The sequence below is a fragment of the Notothenia rossii genome (genome assembly GCF_949606895.1).
Source record: "Notothenia rossii genome assembly, chromosome: 7".
Lineage (NCBI taxonomy): Eukaryota > Metazoa > Chordata > Actinopteri > Perciformes > Nototheniidae > Notothenia > Notothenia rossii.
The window spans coordinates 75,522,056-75,542,629 of NC_136905.1; the positions used below are offsets into that span (position 1 = coordinate 75,522,056).

The 20,574-nt window shown below is 39.9% G+C and overlaps 3 protein-coding genes across 4 annotated transcripts; all 3 read right to left on the bottom strand.

Moving 5' to 3' along the window:
- Positions 1-746: 746 nt before the first annotated feature.
- On the bottom strand, positions 747-4,504 carry spmap2 (sperm microtubule associated protein 2). Its single transcript, XM_079694562.1, has 6 exons — positions 4,349-4,504; positions 3,366-3,445; positions 3,071-3,286; positions 2,108-2,234; positions 1,120-1,279; positions 747-1,044 (listed from the first exon to the last, which is right to left on the bottom strand). The coding sequence occupies exons 2-6, from the start codon at positions 3,425-3,427 to the stop codon at positions 803-805; spliced, it is 807 nt and encodes a 268-aa protein (XP_079550688.1). The 5' UTR covers positions 3,428-3,445; positions 4,349-4,504; the 3' UTR covers positions 747-802.
- A 1,203-nt stretch (positions 4,505-5,707) lies between these two features.
- On the bottom strand, positions 5,708-15,277 carry shda (Src homology 2 domain containing transforming protein D, a). 2 transcript variants are annotated; one of them, XM_079692282.1, is made up of 9 exons: positions 15,053-15,277; positions 14,552-14,594; positions 13,560-13,809; positions 13,277-13,378; positions 12,945-13,107; positions 11,408-11,665; positions 11,145-11,319; positions 8,575-8,694; positions 5,708-6,789 (listed from the first exon to the last, which is right to left on the bottom strand). In XM_079692282.1, the coding sequence occupies exons 3-9, from the start codon at positions 13,803-13,805 to the stop codon at positions 6,603-6,605; spliced, it is 1,251 nt and encodes a 416-aa protein (XP_079548408.1). In that variant the 5' UTR covers positions 13,806-13,809; positions 14,552-14,594; positions 15,053-15,277; the 3' UTR covers positions 5,708-6,602. The 2 variants fall into 2 exon arrangements, with proteins under 2 accessions (XP_079548408.1, XP_079548407.1); XM_079692281.1 differs by lacking the exon at positions 14,552-14,594 and having other exon boundaries at positions 15,053-15,275.
- Positions 15,278-16,324: 1,047 nt separating this feature from the next.
- yju2 (YJU2 splicing factor homolog) lies at positions 16,325-20,202 on the bottom strand. The gene is made up of 8 exons (XM_079640796.1): positions 20,051-20,202; positions 19,667-19,767; positions 18,547-18,691; positions 18,257-18,391; positions 17,989-18,170; positions 17,702-17,855; positions 17,134-17,305; positions 16,325-17,018 (listed from the first exon to the last, which is right to left on the bottom strand). Exons 1-8 carry the CDS (start codon positions 20,072-20,074, stop codon positions 16,897-16,899), a joined length of 1,035 nt encoding a protein of 344 aa, XP_079496922.1. The 5' UTR covers positions 20,075-20,202; the 3' UTR covers positions 16,325-16,896.
- Between the last annotated feature and the right edge of the window lie 372 nt (positions 20,203-20,574).

Genomic DNA, 20,574 nt, shown 5'->3' on the forward strand with positions numbered 1-20,574 from the left:
GTTTCAAAACTGCGGGTCGCGGACCGCTGGAGCCTGGAGGACCGTGGAGTTGTTTCCTCGGAGGTCCGATATTAGGCTTTTAGATCAAGTTTTATCGTAGCCTACAATCATTTCCATCCATCCACGTGATATAAGATGAACAAAACAATCTATTTTTAAGGGATATTTATAAAAACAAAGTAAACTCTCACTTTCAGTGGATTGCACACAGTTAAAACTAAATGTTATTACTCACTAATTAACTTAGTGTGATATCGTGTTATATAACATTAAAATGACTTAGCTGTCTTTTTGTATGGCTCATTAAGCCTTTTGGAAATGTATTATTTATAATTCAGCATTTCTCATCAGAGCTGAGTCATTGGCTTTCTGCCCGTGTTCACAATAACTAACAAAACAAATAAGATGTGAATGATATGAGCAGCAGGATGTGCGCTGCAGGATGTCTCAACACAATTTCAGCTGCTGTGAACAATATCTCCCTCTATGTCTATTCTATCTCATGGTCTAACAATGAAGTGACTGCAATGAGGGGGAGGGTCTTCTTGTTCATAATGTAACCAACTAGTGGCACCCATGAGACCACTATTACAAATGCATTACAACAACCACTGGTGTGTGTAATGCATTACAACTGGTTTTGATTGATGCCCATAAAACCATCAACTTTTAGTTTGGAGTATAGCCAAGAATACCTGGTATATGATTAAATAAGAGGCATTTGATTTTGAATGAAAACGACTTTTATCACAACGAGGAAAATTAGAACAATACACATTTTTGGAATCAAACCCCATCCCTCCTAGTTTGAGGCGCATTTGCGAGGCAGAGGTAGACACAGCTGTTGAATCCGAGGCGAGGGTCTGGCAGAGCGGGCCGCCCGGCTAACGATGTTCGGGTCGTACCCCTCGAACAGAGCCATCCTCTTTTTGGGCCCGCACAGCTCGAGAAGTCTATGGCTGGCCGAGCAGTTTCTCGCCGCTCTGGAGACGGGCCAGCAGACGGAGCGCTGCCCTTCAAACTTAGGGTGGTCGTGCTTAGGGGCTGAAAACATAAAAGCAATTATGTCATACAGCAAGTAGAACAATGCCACGATAGATAAACAATTGAAATACTTACTAGCCAGTAGTTCCATGTGTGCTGATGCTTTGTAGGGTATGTGGGTCAAAGGTAAAGGTTTAGATTTGGGGCTACAACCCTCCAGAACTGGCCTTCGTTTTGGTTGGGCAAGCTGGCAAATTCGTGAAGTGGCGACTGCCGTCTGCGTCCCTCTGTTCAACTACAACCAGGTCATAAAGGAGGTTATACACACACAAGCACCATATCAGACAGGAGCTGCCCTGAAGCTATCAAACACATGTACATTCATAAGTTTGCTGTTTATCCTCAATGCAGTGAAGAAGGTTTAACAACAGATACATTTTGTTTAGAGAACATCTTATCAAAGTAATTTACATCCAGTCTGCTGCCACTTATTAGACTCTTAGTTCACTCATTTTGTTGCCGTCAACCTAAAAAGGGATCAACTTTAAAGTTAAGGTCATATTTTGTATGTATGAACTCAAGTTGTATGTTTTTTGTGTCTCAACTTTGACATGTTCACATGTTTTAATGTTCAAAAAGCTCTTTATTTTTCTCATATGCTGCAGCACCTCTTTTCACCCTCTGTCTGTTCTGATTGGTTAGCTGGCCGACTTTGTTGTGATTGGTCAACTGCTTAGAGATGTCCCGGCCCTTAGCATATGACGTATAATGTGTTGGAGCGCTAGCCAATAGACGTACAAGTGTTACATACTGATGTCACTATGTTACGGATATAAAACAAGGAGGCCAATGGAGGCATTTCAGGCAAGAAAACACCAAACCACTGGAACAACAGTGGGCGAGGAGGAGACAACACGCCAATAAGCAATACACTCAGAGGACTCAAAGAAAACGTGTAAGTTCAGTCGCCTTCCTAAGTACTTGATGCTCCTGCCTTACTAACACCGTTGGCTGTGGAGTTTTAAAGACATGTCGAAAGGCCAGTTGGAAAGCGGCCAGTTGGAAAGCGGCCAGCTACCTCGTGATAAGCATTTTCTCAGGAAATAGTGTGTGTGTTATTCACAGGCTTAAGCAGAGGGCGCTCAGGCTGCCAGCCGACCGCAGGAGCCGGAGGCAGAGCCAGAGCACAGAGGCGATCTGAGGGGACGGCCCGGAGAGCTGCGCCGCTCACCGCCCACTCGGGAGAAATTCTGAGGAAAGGAAGAGAGCAATGAGAGCGTGGATAAATGAGGATACAGAAAGTTAAAAAGGAAGTTGATAAGACACAAAAGAGGAAGAGGAAGGGAAAGGAAGGTAGGGGGCAGACACGAGCAGAAACCCAGGAAGAGGAAGGGAAAAGAAGGTAGGGGGCAGACACGAGCAGAAACCCAGGAAGAGGAAGGGAAAGGAAGGTAGGGGGCAGACACGAGCAGAAACCCAGGAAGAGGAAGGGAAAGGAAGGTAGGGGGCAGACACGAGCAGAAACCCAGGAAGAGGAAGGGAAAGGAAGGTAGGGGACAGACACGAGCAGAAACCCAGGAAGAGGAAGGGAAAGGAAGGTAGGGGGCAGACACGAGCAGAAACCCAAGAAGAGAAAGTAGAACATTAAGGCCAGATGGAGATGAGTTCAGATCTAAAAAGTTCACAGCGAGGTTTCTCTTTTAAACAACTTGATTTTTTCCTCATTAAATCTTTAATGTTAAAGTTATTTAAATATTATTGTCATTTAACATTGTTACCAGCTGCATTGCTGTGTTTCCTGGCAAGTAGGGAAAAAACTTCTTGGTAGTATTTTTTGTCAGGATTTTTTCCAATTAATTAATGTTGTAAATGTAAATTGTAAAAATGTATTTACTGTACGTCTAAATTATCCTGGCAAAACCTTTATTCACATGTGTTCTGTAGTCATAAACACAGGAGAGAAAACCATTTAAACCAGATTTACAAAGTGCATCACAGGACTTACTTTTGTGTCATTGCCTCTCACAAATCACACATGCATAAGCAGTTCATTCATCACTAGCATAATGTATAAATTCATATTTACGTGACTTGACTGTAGAATGTTTTATTTCTACATAGCTCCGACCAGCGAGGGGTTAACTCTAAAAAGAAAAACATGTATGCACAAATCACAAAAAAGCAGTTAAGGGCATGCTGTAAATAGAAGAAAATGTTGGAGAGAGATGTGAATGATTTACCGATTTTGGTGATGGATCTAGTACCCTCTGGTGGCATCTGATCCAGCCAGTAAAGAGAACGACTGGAAAATAAAAGAGAGGACTTAACATCAGAATACAAATGGAGACAGAGAGAGGAAGACAGGATTCAGTTGGGCCTACCGGTCTGGATATCTGAGTCTGTTGGGTTTGGGTTGAGCAAGTTTCTTCGTGAAAGTTGCCATGAAAATAGTTGAAGCTGGCTGGCGAGGGAAGCAGAGGATATTCATCACAATGCCATTGTCCTTCACAAACATGACAGTAAACAACATTGTTTGTCACAGACTATACAGTGTGCCAACAACAACTCAAGCGAAGGCATGCTGGCTCACTTTCTCTTTTGTTACTTATTATAAAAGAGTAGAAATGTCATTCTGTGATTTCAGTTTCAAAATGACGAATAAAATAGCCCTGAAACAATTTTTGATATTGAGACATAAAAACTGTAAAGCCCAACTATTCAGGATTGACTTTTATATTATTTTTGTTACATTGAATACTTTTAATGATGTATAATAATATCATTTTGATGTTTTAACTAAGTGGTTGAATCCTGTCGCTGGAGAAAAAACCCACATCAGACACCTATTAATTCAAAGCTCAATATTTGTATGTAGGTTTTAAGACGTATCTTTGATAGTTTAAGTAATGTATCTAGCAGACATTTAAAACATTAAATACGGATGAATTGCTTTTTTCAGATATATACTGTAAGTCTGTGTGAGTTATACACAACAATGAGGATGTTACCCATGTGCATTTTTACTTTTTCACAAACAATCTAAACATAAAACAACAATAGAAAGGGAAGGAAGTTGTAATAATAATAACTTGCATCCTTAATTTAGCTAAACATTTTTGCCATGTAATACACTCTATTGGTAATGGCTAATCCATTTTAAGAGTGCTGTAGCCCATGAAAAAAATATATTGAGTATGTACTGTTGAGGCTTAACCCTTCAATGCACCAACCACACACACATTTAATCTGTAGCTGACCCCATTAATAACACAGAGACAAATGTATTTACCTTTAACTGACCACGTTACAGTTTCTCTACTGTAAAAGTAACTATAACACAATTAGAAGCAATAATAGTTTTTACCTGTACTTGGTTCTCGTGGTGAAACCGACACCTGCTGGTTGCTAGGGGATCAGGTGAATAGGCTGAATACCAGGTGACACTGGTGGGGTACAGAAAACAAAATATCCTCTATGGGAAGGGAGAGGCGATGTCCCACTCCGCCTTACTGTGTGTCGCATTAAGGCATCACTATGGATATTTTAGGTTTAAAAAAAAAAAAAGATTTCCCAATCATTTTGTCTGTTGATGCAAGAACCATACATGTTATCAATGGTTGTTTTTTAGAAGTTCAACCTCAGCTCCTATGATAAGTCTAAAATAATTGGTTTAGCCAAAATAAAGAAGCTCAGATTCTTAAGGATTAAAATGTCACCATTAAAATCACACTTCTTGGCATTATCAACATGAAATCATTTGTACCAGATGTATCTCTATGGGCCACGTACATGCCAGTTTCCATTGCTCCTGGTTTCCTAAAGAAAACAAATAAAATGCATCAAAGCACAAGACCAGGGGTGTCAAACTCAAGGCCCGGGGGCCAAATCCGGCCCGTGACTTCATTTCATGTGGCCCCACAAGAGCTTGCAAAGAATATAATATGTTTATCATACGGTTATATGTCGATTTACAGAAGCACGTTGCCCATAAACTACATGTCCCACAATGCATCTCAAATTTGAAATTTTTTCTATCAGAATTTGAGCAGTTCTTTCCAAAATATGCCTTTTTTTCTCAGTATTTGACTTTTTTTCTTCAAAATATGCCTGTTTTCTTAGAATTTTACTTTTTCTCAGTTACATTTTTTTTCTCAAAACGTAGCTTTTTCCCCCCAAATGTCACTTTTAATCCAATGCAGAGGCAATAATGTAATATACTGTAATACATCATTTAATATATATTCAATATTTATAGTCTTAAAGTTACAACCGGCCCTTTGAGTGCAACCATAGTTCCAATGTGGCCCGCAATGAAATTGTGTTTGACACCCCTGCACTAGACCATCTTTATTACACCAACCAACGGCAAAACGTACCTCACCTGACCCACCTCAACCTTCATTTTGATCTCAACAACACATCTGTAAAGAAACTGCATCTTGCATGGTTGTAGCTATCTCTGAGAATTAGTTAATCCAAAGGTGGTTTCAATCAACTACACATTAAAAAAGCAATAAATAAGCATGTGTTGTCTAGAATAGAAAACATCTTTCTCCGGTTGTAAATATTTAAATAGGAACTTACCTGTCATCGCCTTAACTTACCTCACCTTTAGATGAGAAATAACTTAAATATACATTTTGCCAGAACCATCTGTTTATATGACACGATCAAAATATGCTCATATAAAATTCACAGGATGCAAAAAAAAAACAGCAGACTATTTAAAAACAAACACTTTTATTTTCAACACACATTTAAAATCTTATAAAACAGCACAGTACATAGTCTACCAAAGCTCCTTTAATAGTCATAATCACAAAGCAATAAGCTTTCGGTATAATACTGCTATTGATCTCTAAACTAGTATTGCAAAGAGAGTTACGTGTCATGTCTTTGGGACATTATGCTGTCACTTGGTGTTGTTCACTGGAAACATGAGCTCAGGGAAACACTGCAAGGAAGCAGCTATATAACGAATCACAGGCCAGGGATAAAGGATTGATACTGTAACTAACACTTAAGATGATAACAATAGTTGTTTTGCAGTCAGAGCACTTTTTAAACTGCTTTGTACACTGTCGAAATTTAGTTTAAAAGCCCACACCCCATATCCATCATCTTGCTTGATATTCTTTACCTATACCAAGAAAAACACCCGTTCCATTATCCTTTAAGCCCCTAGTGGTACAGTCACTCTTTGCTCTACAGTAAAAGAGACCGGTCTTCATGCAATGTAGTGTAGATCCTACTCTCTCAGGACACATTTAAAAGTACTTAGTTATCAACTTTCTATGAATGATTGCTGCTTTGAGGAGTCCATAGTATTAAAATAAGGGGATTTCAGTGACAATACCAGTTCACAGGTGATTACATGAGGCACTGAGACGTTTTATTGAGCTGCCAGTGTAGTTACTGGGGTTATAGTAAAAGGAGAAGATGGCACCAAACAGCCCAATCTCTAGCGGGCAGTGCAGGTAGAATGGCAATGAAAAGGCATGTAGGAAAACAGGAAGGTAGTAGGTAAATATTGAGTATACTGTATATCGTATTCAGTAGCACCAGGAGAAAGTGTGTGTGTGTGTGTGTGTGTGTGTGTGTGTGTGTGTGAGACAGTGTCAGAGGGTCTGCACTATGACGGGATACAGTAGAGACATGTGTTCAGCTCCTCTGATTGGCAGCTTGTGTGTAGTGTAGAAGTGGATGACCTCGGGGATGGTGGAGAAGGGAGGGCTGTTCTCTCCGAGCACATAGCGCCCGTCTGCAGAGCGAGTGAACTTCATGTGCATGAAGCCCTTAAAGCTCCTGTGAAGAAGGAGGGAAACAGATTCAAATGTGTGTGTTGTTTGTGACATTTACAAAAAGGGCATTTATGGGAACACACATTCCTAAAACCAAATGTGGTTTCTTGGAGTGAAGTGTTGCGGCGAGCAAGTAAAACCATCTGGAGACATGTCAAGGTATGCCTCTGAAAGCAATTATGGGAACCAGTGTTTCCGCCAGACCAGGGCTGAGAGGGCGTCCACCCCGAGAGAGAGAGGGGGGGGGGATACGTTAGTGAGCCGGATCATTTGGCACGGCTCTTTTAAAGCGCCGGCTGTAGAGGCTCTGGTGCTCGCGGGTGCAGCTCACACGCGTGCTCCACTAAAACCCCCCCGCTCATCGCGTCAGGCACCTTCAATGTCGGGGAAACGATCTTCAATACTCCGAAAAGAATCCCACCAGACTCCTTTGCCCCTCCAACAGAGGGATGTCTTTGTCCTTTTTCCTTTTCGTTATTTCAAGCGAGAAAAACTCTCGATCTTCTCTCGAATTATTAATATTTTTGGACGCCCTCGGCTCGCGTTCAGGGCGTCCCGAGCTGAATAAGGGCGTCAAATGACGGCAAGACGCCCCCCTGGCGGAAGCGCTGATGGGAACGCATTCTGTTCTGGGAACAGACGAAAGTTGTTACCGAAAATGTGTCAATGTTCTTAATCTTGTTGGGACGTCCCTATGGCTTAGGCTGGGATGTATATGTGAAACATCAACACAACACCCTTTGTTCAAATACTGCAGGGGGCTTTGTTGCATATTTTCACACCACTCGTTACCCGTCATCTCTCCACTACTGCTCTCTTATTAAAAGGCATGAATTATCCGAAATATAAAATGGTGAGTCAGTGGGGTCCCAAGTGGCTGTGGAATGAATTTGTTTGTAATTTGCAACAAATGCGCTTTAGCTTGGAGTGTTACCATGAATCATTGTCATGTTGTTATTATATTCATCTCCTAATGACGTTTGTGATTTTGTAAACTGTCATCAATATTTATAACACTGATGTAAACTCAGATTGATGAATAGGTCTTATCAACTTTATATAACATTCTTACTGCTTTGTTGGCTCTTTAGAGGATTGTTGAACATAATTATTAGAACACTGGACTAGAAAAAAATCCACAGAGATCCTAGTAGAAACATCTTGTATTTGTAATCTGATCTATTCACCGACACCTCCGATCACTATTCATGCCTTTTGGTTTTGGTTGGCTACATACATGAGCGTTCAGCTTGGTTTAATCCACTCGTATTAATGAGTACAGACGAGAGATAAGTCCCAGCACGCAGAGGATCACTGGAAAAACAGCTGCTTTCATGCTAATTATTCATAAGTGTTCATAAGTAAACACACTTGCAGAGAGGAGTGGGGGATGGGGGAAGGAAAAAGCAACACAGATAAAGCGCCTATATGGGAAGAGAGATAAAAGGGAAAAGGGCGAACAATGAAAAGCTGCCTTAGGGCTCAAGTCTGAGACGATTAGCACCACCCACAGACCAGAAGAGAACCAAATGAGACAAAAAAAGAAAATCGGATCATTTTGGAGACATTACAGTGGAATAGGATTCCCCTTTAAGAGAAAGCAATTCTGAATCGAGACAATATGAGAAGCCGTTTTTTGGGAGGTGGGGAGTCCAGTACAGCTTACAATAAAACAAAAGAGGCTTCAACTGTAAATGAGACCCAGAATGTGCATTAAAGTCGTTGAAAGGACGAATGTGGGACAGCAACGATCTGCAGCTGGACTCAGCGTGTGAGAAGGAGAGTTTACCTGAGAGAGAGCGAGTACTCGTTCCTGCCGGTCTGGCTGTTCCTCACCAGGTACGAGCTCTCCTTGCACAGAGTCAGCAGACTCTCTGCCTCCGAGCGGCTCAGGGCTCCATGGTACCACCTGCAGAGACCAGGAGGAAACAACAGAACACTGAGATCCATGCAGTGTAACTCAGGGACTATTGCTAAGTTGCTTCAATAGTGAAACCGCTGAATGGTCCAAACATTGTGTGTCTGGAAAACACTACGACGATGACAACAGGCATGAAAGAAGAATTAGTTGTAAGTCGACATACTTTAAAAACAACTCTTAAAATGTTTACAGATCTTATTGTATCAATGCAAATAGGTAGGGTAAGCTGTTCCTAGCAATGGAAAATGTAATTGAAAAGCCTCCCCTCCGGATGCTGAACTCATTACACCAAATCAAATATTGTGAGGAAAAGTTAATGAAACATAACAAAACCCCGGGAGCGGGGTCGGTGTGTAGCGTGCTGCAGCAGCAGTCTGCTCTGCACGCAGGCTTCCTCCAAGTTTACAGTAAAACAAACTGGTGGTGTGACCGATGGCCATTTACAATTATTAATACTATTATTAGCATTAGTCTATATTTTGGTTGAAAATAAGCCAGAAAAAAAAAAAAAAACATAAATAATAATTAAAATATATATAAATAAAATCGATTTTTAAAAATAATATTCGATTATGCAGACTGTAACGAATATTCGAATAATCAAATAATCACTGGCATCCCTAGTTTACAGGTAAGCTTTCAGCAGCGTCAAAACAACTTTCCCTGGTTTTCTGTCTAAATGTGTCGTTTCTTTTACTTGTTTACTTGAATGCTTAAATAGCAGACTGACTGTTGGACATTGCGATATATGTGGAAGTGATTTATGTATCCGGTAAATGTGCATTCCCACTATGTTGTAACAGTTTTGATCTGAGACTGCAAAAAGTAAGCTTCCTTTATTTACCATAAAGCTCACACACAGTTAATTTCCATAAAGAACAAAATAGAGGAATAACAGTGTACGACAAAAGTGAAAAAAGATGATAATTGCTCTCGAACAATCATTGTAATCAAAAATTTATCTGAGGGAAACATGTAATAAGAAAACAATAAAGAAATTAAACCTTTTATTTTCATCAATATCCCACCGGAAAGTCATTTCCTCTCTATGCTCATATGTCGAGTTATGAAGCCATTAAAAGCTTATATTTCCCCACTAAGGATGAATAACACATTACCCCACTGACACAGAAGGCCCACTAAGGAACCATGGGAAAGAGAATCAATATCATCCATAATCCTTCAAACATCCCCATCATACTCTAGTGTTATTGGAGTCAGGAAGCTTTTCTCAGCAGCATGTTTGCTTGAATCGCCACAATTCTTGCTAAAAAATGAATGTAATACGGCCTAAAGTCCTTACCTTCCATCGGTATGTGCAACTACAAACCAACGTATGTTAAAAACTCTCATGTTCCTCTGTTCTTTTGATTGGTTGATATCTCAGCTGAACTTTGATACACCTTGTTTAATTTATGCAATAGTATACTAATATACTATATTTTTAAAATACTACTATTGGCCAAGACCAAGTCGTTTTTATCTTTTAAAGACCTAGAAAGGGCTATTAACGCCTTTGTAACCACAAGGTTGGATTATTGCAATGCTCTATACGTGGGTATGGACCAGGCGTCAATTAGACGCCTGCAGCTACATGTAGTGCAGAACGCAGCTGCACGCTTCTCACTGGCCATAAAAAGCGTGACCACATCACCCAAATTCTGGCCTCATTGCACTGGCTTCCAATTCGGTTCAGAATTGATTTTAAATTCTTTTAATTTGTTTTTAAAGAACTAAATGGGCTGGTTCCGGCCTATATAGCTGAACTTCTCCATCGCTACACCCCAGCCAGAGCTTTAAGGTCTGCTGACCAGCTGCTGCTGATAGTGCCCAAGACCAGGCTCAAAACCAGAGGGCACCGAGCCTTCGCTGCAGCTGGCACCAGGCTCTGGAACACTCTGCCCCTCCATGTGAGGTCGGCCCAGACCCTAGGGGTTTTTAAATCCTCACTTCTTCTCTCTGGCCTTGTAGTCAGAGCGGAGCACGACTCATGACATTTCCCTGTGTTTGATTTTTATATTTACTGTTGTAATTTATTGTCTTCTGTTTTGCGATTGTAGTAATGTGTTATTTATTATTTGCATGTACAGCACTTTGGCTCGACCAAAAATCGTTTTCAAAATGTGCTAAATAAAACCTGACCTTGATTATACTATCTTTTTCATTTGATTACATTTTCCTTTTTATGCAGTTTTTTCCCCAATGTTCTACACTTTTCCTCTTTGTTTGAAAAGTGTTAGAAATCAAGTTATATAGGAGTAAGTCTTTTAGAAGCTCTAAAAAATTATATTTTCAAAAATGTTTACCCAGTGGGAGAAAAAACAAACAATAATCCAGGTTATTAAATCTATGGGATGTGGGAGAGGTTATCAAATAAAATGGCACTGTGAAATAAAAACAGCAGAAATGATCTTTGAACATTGCAGATGTACACTTACACTTGTCTCTCCAGCGGCATAAACGGGTCCACTCTCTCTCCCAGGAGAGGAGGAGTGTCTCCCACCAGGCGCAGTGTGGTGCACTCAGACGCTGTAGAACAAGTGCCCGTCTTGGTGAGCCTGGTCTGATCTGTCTGAGCCCGCGAGCGCTCCCTTTCTGCCCCTTCAAACTGAACTATGGCCAAAAAGAACCATACAGTACGTTAAAAAAGAAAAACAAGAGTATTGAAGACAACAGACACAGATTGAGACATCGAGTTTACCTGCTAGAGCTTTCGAGATGTTGTCCTTCTTCCACTCCCAGGGCTGGTCGTACTCGTCCGCCGGCCTCTCATCATCCTGAGGCAGCTTGCTCTCCCTGCCGTCTATCGGGGGGAGACCGCCCTCAACGCGCTGAGTCAGCTGCTGTGCGGCTGGATTGGCTCGGTGCTGGTGGCGAGTCCTCTCCTCGTACGGGTTATCGTAGATTTGGGCCCCATCTCCACTCCCAGACCTGTTAGTCATCATGCTGTGCTGCAGCTCTGCATAGTAAACAAGGAGTAAATTAATTCCAGCACAATTTTAAAGAGTCCCATATTGTAAAAAGTTAGGTTTCATGTCTTGTTTTTTAAGGTAGGACTAGGTGATAAATAAATACTTTGAATCAAAATGACAAGTGCACGCAGCGCTAATTTAGAAACAGCGCCTTTAGCCCATACAGTCTATGCTTTAAACAGGCCAGACTTCTGTAACTTTGTGATATCCAACTATACCAACTATGCTACAAATAAGTAGAAGTGCCACTTAGGGTTGGGAACCGAAACTTGGTTCCAGATGAGAACCGATAAGAAAATGCCGGGTACCGGGTACCCATACAAAATACACAATTTCGGTTCTGCTTAACGGTTCCTAAACGCGGTAGACCCTGTATTCCACCGGGTCCGTCTGCGCCGCGGTGACCCGGTGGAATACAGGGTAAGGGCGGACTGGCCATCTGTGTGTTCTGGAGAATCACAAAACGGCCGGTCGTCAGCGCCCTTCATTTTTTTAAACGGCGCCATGTAAGTTGCGCTGACAGGCGACAGAGGTCCACAGTTGCCCCGCAGCGAGGCTCCCCACGCCCTCCCGTAGACAGTTCACGAGCTCAGTCACTTCATAACACCAAAGATGGATGGCGGTAAACGCTCTAAAGTGAGGCTCAACTACACTAAAAAAGAAAAAGACAAGGCACAGTGTAATGCCTGCTAATAGCTTGCCACAGGCATAGCTCAGTTAAAATAAAGCACAGCTATTGCGCAATACATTTGTTTTGCATTTATATTTTTTATTTGTAAAAATGTAAGTTAAAGCTTAAAAGAATAAAGATATGTTTGTTATCTAAACGTTTGACCTCTTTCTTTTACAATTTTGGAATCAAAACGGGGAATCGATGAGAACCGGAATCGATAAGCAGACCGGATGACGATACCCATCCCTAGTGCCACTCCAGTGCTGCTATAATCACTCCCTGGCTGCATGGATGTAGCAGAGGCCACAGGGCATATTTGGAAAAACACTGACCAATCAGCAGACTGAGCTATTTTGAGAGGGGGATTAAAAGAGACAGGAAATAAAACTGAGCTTTTCAGACAGATGGCGAATACAGACATATTCAGACAGACAGTATAAGAAAACACTGTTTGTTGTAGTAGAAACTGAGAATAAAAATGTCACTTTCAGAAGAAAAATAACATGCTGGCACTGTGAATATGTAGATAGTCTAAAACTGTAAATATTCCAAGGAACCTAAAATGTGAGGGGGGAAAAGATCGCAAAACAAACCTGAGATAATCCTCTGGGCCTCAAATGGCTCCATATAACTGCAGCAGTCAGTTGGTGCGGATTTTGGCTCCCAGTTTGGTCTGCCTCTTGGGTCTGGACGGACATCAAATGGATCAGAATAGTCGGTGTCAGCGTCCGACGCTGCTGGGGCAGAGGGAACCACCTTGAAATGGAGAGAGGAACAAAGCATTTCACTTTGTGTGTGTGTTGTATGTGTGTGTTTTGTATGTGAATTATAAAAGGGAAAAAGCAGGGAGGGAATAGAGAAACAGCAATAAGGGTGATGTGGCAGAAAAAATGAAAGCTGATCACAAATAAAAAATGTTTCTTACAGGTTCCTCCTGTATAGTCACAGGACTGAGGGGGACTTTACTGCAGCCAAACTCCTGAGAGTCCACTTTAATAAGTCTGTGCTTGGGAGATATCACTTTCACCTGAAACACAACACACACAACTTCAAATGTATCTTCAACACTCATTGTCCAAGTGAGAAAGTGATGAAAGTTTACATTGCCAACATTAAACAGTATCTGGTAAAACATTTTCAAAACAATGAAACTTTGATGTAAATGCAAACTTGTTTTGTAAATGAGTGTAAAAACATCCATGCCATACCTCCAGACCGCTGGGCAGCACTGAGTCGAATGCAGGGAAAGAGGGAAGGCTCATTGTGGCCTTACAGGGGCTGAAACCACCATTCTGACGCTCCTTTTCAGAGTGTTGATACGGGTCCTCGAAATCTAGCTCCTTCTGAGCTCTGTAGGCCCTCAAAATGTCACTCTCACTGTAATCTGGCCTCGGGACCTGCGGAGGGTCACGCCTGGAGCCAAAGTTTAGGTAGTCCTTCAGCCACTTTGCCATGGATCTGGGAATGAAGTGGCATATAGATATGTTAGAATAATCTACATTATCTTTTTCAAGAATCAATTGGGACATGAACTGGGACAATATATGTTGCTTCTGTTAGGTAATGATGGATATATGGTATCGAGAACAATGAACTAAATACCAGACAAATGGTAAAACTGTAACCTTGAGTTAAAGTCTTATAAGTAAACCCAGCGGTGGAATGTACCAAAGTACATTTACTCAAGTACCGTTGAGTGCGCTACTTGTACTTTACTTGACTATTTTCACATTATGCTACTTTATACTTTTACCAGACTACATTTTATAGGCACATGTTGTACTGTTTTACTCAACTACATTCATTTTACAGATATAGATACTTTTCAGATTTAGATTATTATTATAAAATATAAATTGACTAATACATTATCGTGTATTTCCATTGGTTAATCTACCCAGTAGTGTATAAAGCAATCCAGATCAAGTGCAACATTGAAGTGATGAACATATCAATGCACCACTAATTATAATATATTATTATACAAATAAAGTGCCTACATGGGCCATTCTGCATAACAAATACTTTTGGTACATAAAGTATATATTTGATGCCAATACTTGTGTACTTTTAATTAAGTGCAATTTGGATTACAGTACTTTTATGCTATTTTAACTTCAGTAAATAATCGGAGTATTTCTTCCACCTCTGAGTAAAGCAGGCTAATGATCACAATGAGATTTGTATTCAGTTAGCATACCATTGGCTAAAGTTGTTAAATCCCTCTCAAATCTGGCAATGCCCTGAGAAATAAAAAAGGTATTGGCATTAATCAACAGGTCCAGGAGAAATAAAATGTGCAGCACCTCACACTTAACATTATTAAATGCAAGATGACAGTGAGCTCTGATAACAAAAGGTCAGCGCTAGCAATCTTGCTAAATCAGAAAATCACAAAAACCATTGACAATAGCTAGTTAGCATCAGGGGGTAAATTAGGGGATTCAATCAATCACATATTAATAACAGCAGATTGAAGATGTCCTTTGAAAGTATCAGCACCAAGCGTAATGTTTGACAAACGCTTATGTTATGTTATACATTTAAAAAAAAAAAAAAGGGTTAAAGAATTATGAGTTGAACAACTGATGGTCAACACTGTTGTTAATATGCCAAAACTAGCTTAGCAAAGTTAGCCGGATAGCATCTAACGTCGAAGCGTTCCAACCGTTTACTAACGGCTTTACTTATTCACGCTCACCCTCTTTCGTTGCATTGACGGTTCCCGGTCCAGTTACGTCTTTCTGTCAACCATCTGGCGTTTCGTTTTTTTCACGTTTTTAGGACTAAGAATAAAACATTGTTATCCGTGAAATCCGTTCTGCTGCATCTGAGCCAAGCAGGTCAGTCAGCTAATGTTAGCCGGACCAGACGGTGGAGCAGACCGAGACACAACACTCACTGACGACAGGCTTAAAGGGGAACACTGCGATGTTTTAACTGTGACGACATGAATGCAGATACCACTGTGGCTTGATCCACAATTAACAACATTTGTTTTACAGATACAGAGTCCTTAATGTGGACTGTTTTTGGTGGAAACAAGTAAGTAAAAGTAGCAATACTACAGTGTACAAATACTCAGTTACAAGACAAAGTACAAAAGTATTAGCATTAGCATAAGTTCCAAAAGTAATAGTACTCGTGATGGAAAATAGCCATTTTAAGCACCAGATAGCACTAGTTTGTTTTAAAATTGTTGCATTAATGTGTTAATCTCTTCAATGTTGCACTTGGTAAAGGTGGGGTTTACTTGAATGACTTTATACACTACTAAGTATGGGGTAGCTAAACCTTTACTATTATAATATAGTGTGCGTTGATTTATATCTTCTCTTGTATTAATGACCTAAATCTGCAAAGAAACTAGTAACTAAATATGTAAAAAAAGACGTTGTGGAGAAAAAGGTACATTAGCCTACACAATGTAGTGAAGTAAAAGTATAAAGTAGCATAATGTGAAAATACTCTTCATGCATTAACATACTTAAAAGGGGGAATACAGTATTAACATAATACAAATAAAAACAATAAACAGCTAATGTAAACACATTTACAGTAGAAAATACACACATCACAAGTAATGCATAAAAGTAATAATATTCTGAATAAATTAAAACGTTTTTATAAAAGACCAAAATACTGCAGCAACATAATTAGATTTATACTACAGGAAAAAAAAAGATTTTAAAGAAAGGAGCAAAAATAGTACTATTATGAAAGCTATTTGACAAAACTATTTTTAAAGACCATTGTGACGTTTTAAAAGGCAATATTTTACACAAAATATATATATATGTAAGAAAGTGACTAAAGTAAAGTAAAATATGACATTGGAGATTCCCCCTCTGTATTCAGACTAAACCAGGAGGGTTTTATAAGAGGAAAATTATGACGGTGATAAGAGGATGATGATGATAATACATTATCTCTTTGAATTGAACTCAGCCATATAAAATATAAAATCACAATCAACGGTGCAAATGCTTTTATTAATTTTTTGGAATCATTGCAAGTTTATAGTTGATTCTTCTTATATTCCTGTCTCTGACGTACATAAATCAATGTATGTGTGTGCCAACAGACATTTTTTGGCACAACAATATAAAAACTACATATTCAGATTCCACATTTAAGTTTTATGAGAGACATTAAAGGACGTCAAAGCATGTCCAGGACACCGGGTTGAATACAACACATTTTAATAAACATTACAATTGAAATCTGATATTCTCACAGGGCGAATACCACTTGCATGGATTCAACGTGTCCATAAAACAGTGGATTGGCTAAGAAATAATTATTTTGTTCACTGGGTTTGGTCCACAGACAATATAATTCCCGCTAATGAATGCCTGCCAACACATTGACTTCATCATTAACTTCTTTATAGAAAGGTTTTCATAGGATAGACCCACGGACTGGTTAACATGTGACGCTGCTTTCTGTGCAGATTACAAAAAGGTCCACATCATAATATCCTTGATGCATCATTTATACAATTGTGCGTCAATCAATCAAATCAAAAACCACCCGAGCAACTTTTCATTCGCTGTCATTGCTGTCACTGTCTGAATACGCCCCCAGCAGGCTGAGAGACGATGACCCATTTTGTGTGGTAACAGGCTTGGAGGCATTCTTAGAGTCAGTCGTAGATGCCTTTGAATCTGAAAGACAAAAACACACAAAGATGTGCTCATAGGTTTAATGAAGAAATAAAGTAGATAATGGCTTATATATCAGAAGATTTTAATTTACGCTGTGTGAGATACTGATGTTTACCTGTTTGTGAAGTGGGGGCTGAAGCTGCTGCCACTGGATGGGGTTTGAGGAAAGTCGCTGCTGGTTTCTTTCGCACAACCAGCAACCCAAGTGCCCCTCTACCTCCCAGTGTCCCCACGCTCCTCTCCCAAGTCTCCACCTTGGCCTTCTTCGCTCCTCCAGCTGAGGATCCCTGTGAAAACATGGAATTTTATGTTTGCATCGTTGTTATTGTCAACACTGCAGCATTACCATTAAATCCATTTCAGTTTATTTTTAGCCAATATAGAAACAAGAACTAAACTAAAAACAGTGTTCTCCAATTAAATCTAAATTAAAACTCATTGAAACTAGTCACAGTGTTCAGCACTAAGGGCAATAGTTCATCAATGATGTGGATACAAAACAAGACATGGTTCTTTTTTGGCAAAGAAGGAGAAGAAAGAGATCATAATGAGTTTTAGATGAACACTTTCATGCAACAGGATGGATATCTTGAGGAGTATAACAAAAGATAGGCTTAAACAAGCTATGAAAAATATATGTATTTATAGAAGATTCATTTGTTGAATGTGAGCGGTCATCGTACCAATGCCTCTGTGGGTTTGAGTGTGGTGAGGATGTCTGTGGGTTTGTCTGTGCTGGGTTTCTTTGCCTGCGAGCCGCTGCTGTCCTCCTCCTCCTTCTCTGAATCAGAGTCAGAGTCTCTGAGTCTCTTCACGAGGGCACGATCCAACATCTCTCTGTGAAACAATTCACACACTCAGTTTCAAGTGATTCCCACTGATTATAAGAAGAATACACATGACTAAAGGATGAACGTTTCTATGTATCTAAAGCATTTGGCATTGTGTGTTTTAACCTTTCCTCACTCACTTTGTCTCTCGCTCATCCTCTTCTTTCTCTCGTTCTTTCTCCCTCTTCTCGAACTCACTGTAGCGGTCGATCATGCCCTCAAAGTCCACCTGTGCCTGCCTCTGGTTCAGCTCCTTCAGCTCCTGCAGGTTCTCCAGGACCTCCATCTCCATCTTTGAATCCTTTGTGCGGTTCTCCAACACCTGGAAGAGGATTGGGAAATCTTTAACTTTTCATTCTAATTGCCAAATAAAAACACACAAACCGTAAATTCCATTTGAAAACTGACCTTCATGGGGTTGTTCAGTTCCTCCTCTTCCCTGTCCTGTACGATTCTTTTCTCCTCCTCCTCAAGCAGTTTCTCTGCCTGGAAGTTCCGCGTTGCACCGTGCTCCATTGCATAGTCTGTGTTCTCAGGGTCAGTCTGTGGTCACGTGATAAGAAAGTGTGAGAGATGATGTTATGCATAATGCTTGTGAGTTGATACAAATAGCACTGACACATTAACCTTTAATGTAGAAGCATTTGTCTCTTTTTAATAAATATTACAGTGATAATCATTCTTTTAAATACTCTCACCTTAAATGTGATCTCAGCAAGACATCGAGTGCATTTGATGTAGAAACGGAAAATGGGCAGTCCCATGTACAGCTCGTTCATAACGGTCTCTTTACGTGCATTGAACTTCTTCCCCTTGTAGATGTACTCGCCACATGTTTTACACCTGCAAACAACCAGAGAAGCATTACTGAAGACACCACAGTCAATGTGTTCATTTCCAATTTGTAACACCCTTTCAGTGTACTACGCTCTTTAAACTATATTCAGAATTAGAGCTGAAGATGACATTATTTACCAAGTTTAGCTTATCAGAATCTCTTTGGGTTGGATGGTGAATAAAAATAAATGGTAGTTCAAAAATGTTATTCTTCAATATTGACATTGGCCTCAATAATCAAGTTTTGGTAGAGGGTTATCCTGAATTATACCATTAATGCACATGCATAGACGGAACCTGTGATTTGGTGTCACAGGCTAAGGTTTAACTTTGAAAGTAGGTAAGTAGAGCACAATTAAAGGTGGGGTAGGTAATTTTGGAGAAACCAGCTCGAGTGCGCTAGAATTTGAAAATACACAGCCGTAACAAATCTGCCACTTCCTTATAGAGCCCCTCCTCCAACTCACACGAATGCGCACATGACCAATGAGGGCACGAGATAAGTTTGTGCACAGATGGAAGGCTGACAGGCAGGTAGGCCACCCAGTTACTTTAGCCGGGCCGGCTAAAATGATTGACCGTGGCTTCCACAGATTACATTTTATATGGATTTTCTGTCAAAACACTTACGATATTCAATGCTATCGGGATGTTAAGAGCATTCCATGGAATATAACAAAAAGTGTATCTCGAGCCGGTTTCTCAAACTTACCAACCCCACCTTTAAGGCAGCAAATTAAATGATCAAACAATTGCTCACTTTCTTTCTTACACTTGCAGGATAAGAGAATGAAAGACCCTTAGGTGTAAGGACCTTATTTCCCCAAGCTATCAAGATCAAATCATGGAATTGCACCAGGATTTAAATATTTAAATCAATTGTACTGTGTTGTTTTTTGTGTGTGTATTGAAAACAGCACACTTGACTGTGTAATGTTATATGTTTGACATTAGTGTGGAGCATGGATGAAACACACATACCTCATATTGAATGGAGCCATCAATCTGACCACATACTGACGATCTTTGGGGAGTTTAAGCTTTGGGATTTTGCATGGATCAAAATCGGGGGGGTAGTATTTCTGCGGAACACAAAACAGAGATGAAAATGAATAACAAGCCAATGTGGTGCTAATTTATTTATTTAGGCATTTTATTATTTCAGAAACGTCAGTGGTAACAATAGTTACTTAAAATGTCACAAATGCAAAGTTGAAACAATCATAACAACGCAAAGTTAACACATTCATCGCTAATGCTAATAGCTTGTGTAATTATCGCACTTAGCTTCAAAGCTAACACTAGCCTGGTTTCTTACACTGCTCAAACTGTTTAAAAAGAGAGGCAGGCTGTTTATATACTTACATTTAATACTTTTCGTTCAGACATTGTTCCCTAGTAACCCAACCTGAACAATGAAACGTTAAAAAAGATTGAGAATTATCTCCACAACACTGCTATCTACACTGGGCACTTCCGGTTTTGTCATTATTCACTTCCGGAACTTCAGTGTGCTGCTGCCCCCCTGCGGCAGGAGTGAGGAACTGCAACCACAGCCATTAAATGAGTTTAGAATTCTTGCAAAATGCAGGGAGATAGGGAAATGATCAGATACATGGAGACAATCACAGGGAAGTCAAATTTGTTTGAAACAAGTGTATTAAGTAGAAATATTGACTAGTTATATTAATTTGTTTAATGTCTTGTAATTGCATTGTGGAGGAATCTGTGACCCACATTTTTCATTTATTACACAACTACACTGATATGATAAGACATTAAACATTTGAATTTTGAATCTTGTCTGTTTGAATGACTCCTTCAACAGGTTTCAGTTAATATTTAATCAGGATAAGACGCACGTGTATTTATTTAGGTTCACAATTACA